General features: G+C 39.3%; 1 protein-coding gene across 2 annotated transcripts in view; it reads left to right on the forward strand.

Annotated features, from left to right (window-relative positions):
• The window catches only part of WWC1 (WW and C2 domain containing 1), a 75,021-nt gene extending 68,621 nt beyond the window's left edge, over positions 1-6,400 (forward strand). Inside the window, exons 19-22 of one of the 2 annotated variants that reach the window (XM_033139837.1) lie at positions 594-686; positions 1,309-1,539; positions 3,889-4,010; positions 4,541-4,607. In XM_033139837.1, the coding sequence (XP_032995728.1) occupies positions 594-686; positions 1,309-1,539; positions 3,889-4,010; positions 4,541-4,607 (513 nt within the window). Of the gene's footprint in view, positions 1-593; positions 687-1,308; positions 1,540-3,888; positions 4,011-4,540 lie in introns of both variants that reach the window. The other variant, XM_033139836.1, reaches the window with a different exon arrangement.
• The last annotated feature ends 513 nt before the right edge of the window (positions 6,401-6,913 follow it).

Raw genomic sequence — 6,913 nt, forward strand, 5'->3', positions numbered from 1 at the left:
AAGAACTTCAACTCTAGAAATATAATCCTGTCACACTTCTGCTGCTCTAAACAAACTGCGGACATTCAAATATTATTTTCTGTTGTGAGGCAGATTTTATTTCTGTAATATGGATAAGTGGGTCTTTTGCATTCTATTACCTTGATCCTAAATATCTTGTGTCAACATGTTTGGCTGCAGAACCCACTTTTCATCTTCTATTGCATTCAAGAAGAGTAGCATTTGGTATAAACCCTCCTTAACAAATTATTTCCCAATGCAAGTCTTAGAGGCTGTGCTGTTTTAAGATTATAATCCCACCTCAACACAACAGTATCTTGGCTACATAAAAGCTACTTTATTTTGTCAGGCCATTGGTCCATCTAACTCAGTATTGTCTATTATGACTGGAAGCAGGTCTTCAGGGTTTCAGACAGGATTCTTTCTACAGAACTGCCTGAAGATCCCAGGGATTGAGGCTAGGACTTTCTCTATAGAAAGTATGTGCTGTACTTCTCCACCGTAGCCACTTCCTGTGTAGCCACTTCTCCTTAGATGAGCAACTTTCCTATCTCAGTAATATATCAGTGCCTTTGTTCATTTCTCTTTTTCAGCTTAATCGTAGTGATAGTGATAGTTCAACACTATCCAAGAAACCACCCTTTGTTCGAAATGCTGTGGAGAGGCGAAGTGTCAGGATGAAAAGGGTAAAAAAAAGAAAAACTTACATGTTGTTTTGTTTTACTGAGTTGTTGAGCTGTATACATTTTTCATAAGCTAGCCTAAGTTTCTTTTAAAATAATGATTAGTAAAACTGTTCTTTGTGTACCCTGTTCCAGTTTTGCATATTAACATCAGTGGCTCTTGATGTTACTGAAGGTTTGTGTTTTGCGGTTTCCATTAATGTGTCAAAGAGAAATTATATTGCGGAGCATTTGGCATGTAGTTCTGAGTAATTTTTGAAGCTGTCATAGTTTAAGAATGTCTGAAGCATTTCTCATAAAGATATTGGGATGCATCCAATGCTGCAACTGCCCTGGTGCAGGAAACTTCTGTGCATGCAACAGAGCTTCCACTTCCTCACTTCTCCCCTCCAGCCCTCTTTGCACTCTCAGAATTAGCTCTGGAGAACTGGGAGATGTTCTGGAGCATATTTTGGAGGTGCATGGGGAAGGAGCAGATGGAATTCCTGTTGCACTGGATGCAAACCATTATTTTCAGTTTGGTGTCAGCAACCATTAGTATTTCAAGTCTTTATAAGCATGACAAAGTGTATCAAAGGATATCACAATTCAGCATTACAATAAATATTTTATCGTTGTTGTTCAGGCTTCTGTTAGATCCACTGGAGGTGAGCGTCTGATCCGTACCTCACTGGATCTGGAATTGGACTTGCAGGCTTCAAAGACCTGGCACAATCAGCTGGTTCAAGAGATCTCTGTCCTCAAGCAGCTGAAAGAACAGCTAGAGCAAGCTCATAGTCAGGGGGAAAAGGAACTACCCCGGTGCATAGACAAAGATGAACAATTTCAGATGTTGATGAGACTAGTAGAGAAACAGGTAAGTCATTCTTTGACTATGCAATGCTTTTTCATTATCAATTAAATTTTCAACAAGGAAATAGGGTTCAATTGTGTTTTACTCAGAGTAGACCCATTGTGATTAATGAACATGACAAAGTTAGGTCCGTTGATTACAGTGGCCCCACTCTGACTAAACTGTAGCTGAATACCATGCTTAATGTGTTTAAAAAAGCTCTCCTGCTGGTAGTGAAACCAGCTGGAATCTTCAAGGTACTTTTTCAGCACTTGTCATTTTAGTGGGATTTAAAACAGGTTCTGTCTCAGTGGTTCTAGTCAGAATTGTCTTTTCTTGCCCTCTTCAGCCCCATCTCAAAGAAATGCATGGTGAAATACCATGATGTCACTTGCACCTGATTGTCCAAAATCTCTCTGTCTCTGGGAGTATGTATATGAACCAAATAGATATTTGGTTCATATACATATGAACCAGGGGTTGGGTAAGTTGGCCCCCACCAAGGGTGCAGGCCGGGGGGGGGGCGGGCACAAGAATCACACCTCTCCACTCTGACTTGGAGTGCAAGGAACAGGGGAAGTGCTGATACAGCTCCTTGCCAAGGGCACAAGGGAACCCCTGGAACCAAAGATGTACACAGCCTCTGATGAAGCTCTCTGTCTGAAGGCATAGGGTTGTAATTCAAAGGTAATAGGGAGGAAGACCTGAATATGGCCAAGCCAGCAGTTTAATTCTGTGTCCAAGCAGTCCAGGGCAGCTGTCTAACCAGCTCCATCTGGTATGCAGGCTGAGACTCTACCTGGCCGCGTACTGTCTCGCCAGAGTGGTGCATGCTCTAGTTATCTCTCGCTTGGATTACTGCAATGTGCTCTATGTGGGGCTACCTTTGAAGGTGACCCGGAAACTACAACTAATCCAGAATGTGGTAGCTAGACTGGTGACTGGGAGCGCCCGCCAACACCACATAACACCGGTCTTGAAAGACCTACACTGGCTCCCAGTACGTTTCCAAGCACAATTCAATGTGTTGGTGCTGACCTTTAAAGCCCTAAACGGCCTCGGTCCAGTATACCTGAAGGAGCGTCTCCACCCCCATTGTTCTGCTCAGACACTGAGGTCCAGTGCCGAGGGCCTTCTGGCGGTTCCCTTGCTACGAGAAACCAAGTTACAGGGAACCAGGCAGAGGGCCTTCTCGGTAGTGGCACCCGCCCTGTGGAACACCCTCACACCAGATGTCAAAGAGAAAACCAACTACCAGACTTTTAGGAGACATCTGAAAGCAGCCCTGTTTAGGGAAGCTTTTAATGTTTAATAGATTATTGTATTTTAACATTCTGTTGGAAGCCGCCCAGAGTGGCTGGGGAAACCCAGCCAGATGGGCGGGGTAATAACAACAACAACAGCAACAACAATAACAACCCAACACCCTGCTGAGCTTACAATTGGGAGGGTGGAAGCAAGGGTGGAACCATGGGTTTCTCTCTCTCATTTTTTCCTTGGTTGGGTACGCAGTGGGATTTTCCCCATTGGAAGCAATGGAAATCATTGGCTCGCTTTATGAACTGTTTCTCTGGAATGGATTACATTTGCATAGTGGGAGCTGAATGCATTTATTCAAGAATTTCTGTACTGTCCTATCATGAAATATCTGGGCTATTTATAGCAAAACAAATACATTTTTAAAAATAGAATTATCATTAAAGTGAATGGCTACTCTTTTTAAAACAAAAACAAAAACAACAAACCCTGTTATCATAAAAAGGTTTTTAAGAGGCACCTGAAAGTCAAAAGTGAGAATGCCTGCCAAATCCCTGCTCAGAGATTGTTGACAGCATAGGACTTGCAACACTAAATGCCTAACTTCTGGAGGATGCTAGTCAGGCTTCAATAACTTGGGACAGTAGGTTCATTACAAGCATAATTGGCAAGAGTCAGTGACTCAAAACATCAAAAAGCTTTTAAATTCCAGCTAAAACATCTTTAAAAAAAATATCTGTTTGCAAAACCAAATCAAAAAGTATATGAGGAGACACATGCTTTCCCTCTCATCTACCTCTGTGTTTGTTCATGTGAATGGAATTGTAGGATTGATGTTAAGCTCACAGGATGGTGTGCAGCAGGTGCAAGTGGCCGGAGGTAAGGAGGCTTTTTCTGGGCACATTGGTAGGAACAATATTGCCCACGAAATCACTCTCCCATTCTCGATTCTTTTACAGCTTTTGTTGTTTATGGCTCAAAATAAATCAGTCCCACCTGAATGCCCTATGTTGGACATGGAAATGAAGTGCTTTGTTTTACACAGAGGATGCCAGATTAGAAAAGAACCTATTGTGCCTTTATTTAAATTAATGGCTTCATTCCTCAATCACTTAGGTGGAAAAAGTCGAATGTAAGTGCGAACTCAAAGCTAATAAAATGATGAGAGCAGCTGCTAAAGATGTGCATAGGCTACGAGGCCAGAGTCGAAAGGAGCCTCTAGAGGTGCAGTCATTCAGGTAGGAAAATGTGTTGCAGATTTTTCTCAAGTGCATGGATGTACCCCTTTCATGTAGCTTCACTAACCAGCACCGTAAAAACCTTTGGCTGTAGAAACAAAGTAGTCATGCTCATATCATGGTCATCTTCTGATAAATGAGTCACAACCTTGTATGGTGTTTTCTGAAAACAGACTCCTATTATGATGTCCTTATCTGGCAGTGACACAATACTGTCTTACTTGTCAGATCCCTTTGTTTTTAAATGAATGACCTACCTATAACATTCTGTAGCATGCTTATCAAATAGAAAACAGTGTGGGATTTGATAAAAATGCCTTTTGTGGTAGCTACAGTTCAGTAAGATTTATTGTATTGAAATCTTTTGGCTTTGTTCACACTGAATGACTATTTCAAGTGTGTTTTGGAAGTCTTACTCTAAGGCTTTTGTGAAGTTGTACATCACAAGGCATACATAGATTTTTATTTTCTGACTGTTGAATAGTGAAGTCTTTTTACTTTCATTAACAATTGATGTTTGTGTTTTGTAGAGAGAAAATGGCATTTTTCACACGGCCGAGGATAAACATTCCTGCTCTCTCTGTGGATGATGTTTAATGTCTATTTAAGTATTTCTTTTCAAACCACTTCAGAAAAGTATAATTTTTGTTTCACTGAAGTTTATTTATGTGGTATTACAAAGGTACCAAGTCATTTGTATGTTGCAGCTCCATGTCCAGATTTTTAGCTTTCTCCTTGTCATTGCAAACCCCACCATTAAAATGACTTGATTATATAGTTTGTATATTTAGCAATGTATTTTTGGGAAAGATTTTTTAAATATGAACAAATTCAGCTCAACATTTTTGTTTTAATAAATTCCATTTAGATGTTTTGTACAGCTCTACTTTTTTTAAAAGAGGTTTTACCGCAATAAATTTGAATTTGAGACAGCAAGAATTCTTTGATTCTTAAAATATATCCCAGTTCTTATACAGCTAACTTTTGCTAATTTAAATATTTTTGTACCCAACAGAAGAGGAAATAAGTTGTTTTTTAAAGAGCTGTAAATGAGCGCTCTGTGAGCTATGAAACACTTCAATTTCTTTACAAGTCATAAAAATGGGTGTGGAGTTCAAGATATCTACTGCACTTTAATTTGGAGATTGTTACTTCAGCTCATTATGTACTTGACCCATAAAAAGTTCCAAAGCTCAGTGAACCCATTTCTGTATAGGGAGAGAGCTACATGGAACATATGCCCCCGTGAGACTTTCTGATGGCTCAGTGTTTTACTGAACAAAGAAAATAGAATCATGACCAACTAGCAGTCAAAAATAATTCCATCTTTTAAGGAAAATGACACTTGGTTTTTATTTTGTTTTTTATATTTCAAGTTGGTTTAAGCAAGCAAAGAAATGCTCATTAAATCCTAACAGCTGATAAAGAGTTTTTACATTGAGCTTTTACAAACAAGTATTTTGACCATAATTTTCTATTAAATTCTAAGCAGTCTTTTGTGGTGTTTTTAATCTAATCTCCCTTATTTTATTGATTGGAATAACTGATTTGGAGTGGGTTGCCTCTTGCTACTTTTGAAAACAGCTACTAAACACAACACAATGAAGCCTTGTCTAGAAATACTGTAACCATGTCTAAAAGCCATAGTTTACCATATTGTTGTTAGTATTTGTGTATAAATTTTCCCCAGCTTGTTCACCTTGGTTGGTAATGTGTTTATCTTGACTTGCGTGCACACACATTCTCTTGCTTACACTCTCACCTTTGCCTGTGTACACACACACACACACACACACACAGGCATATATGCACGTATGCACAGACTGTTCAGGCAGTATATTCTGGAGAAAGCTTTCAGCCTAGTGTGAGTCCTATATCCAGGCATTTTTCTGCTCCCTGTCACTGTGAAGTGTGGGAACAAATTGTGGTACGTATACTGTTTTTGAACATTAGTATATTGACGAGCACTCAACTTTCAAAAATCACAGACATAAATTATTTCAGGATACCATGTGTGAATAAGCGAGGAGGTGTGTGTGAGAGCTTTAAACTCAAACCATGTTGAATTATTTGGAATGTGATACCTGAACAGGTTCACACACTTTCTCCATCCTCCACCAGCACCACTCCCCCTCCCATTTCTCTACCTGTTGCCAACACAAGAATGAGAACAATGGGGATAGGAATACAAAGGCCTTAAAGGTCCACAAGCCAAGATGCGCCTTCATGAGTACAGTTGATGAGTGGTTTAAAACTGGAAGTCTCTTGAGATGTACATAGTTCTTTTTCATGTATAAAAACACTTTAATAGGCAAGCACTAAATGATTGACTTTATATCTATTTTAAATTTTTGTCAGGATTAACAGATTAAAATTGCTATAGAAATTTATATACCTAATCTCTGTCTCTTTTTCTGTGTAAATGATGTTTCTGAATTGTATCAGTGCCTGCTGCCAAAGGTATAGATCTTTAAGACATGTTTCAAGCCACATTTTGAGTTGAGGAAGAAAGATGCTTCTCAAGGACCAGGAAGCTGTGTAGGCCTTTGTTGTGTATAAAATTTAAAAATACAGATTTGTGGGTTATTTTTCTTTATCAATTTTGTTTTCATTGGATGCTTGCTAGAAATGCATATACTTCTTTCCTTTAAGCGCTTCATCCTGGAGATTTTTCCCTTTTTGCTATAATAGTTCCCAGAGCATGCTAACATATTTTCCAAATTGCATGCTGATTCGTTTTTGACATTTTATTGAGCTTAAAGGCCATGAAGAGTCAATTAAGAATTCCACCACTGTAAAGCAAGAGGGCAACAATATCTGATACTGTAATTACATTGCATGCTGTTGCCTCATTGGGTCAAGTATTCACTCTGAAAAGAGAAATGGACCATCACCTCAGTAGA

The sequence above is a fragment of the Lacerta agilis genome, chromosome 2, assembly GCF_009819535.1.
Source record: "Lacerta agilis isolate rLacAgi1 chromosome 2, rLacAgi1.pri, whole genome shotgun sequence".
Lineage (NCBI taxonomy): Eukaryota > Metazoa > Chordata > Lepidosauria > Squamata > Lacertidae > Lacerta > Lacerta agilis.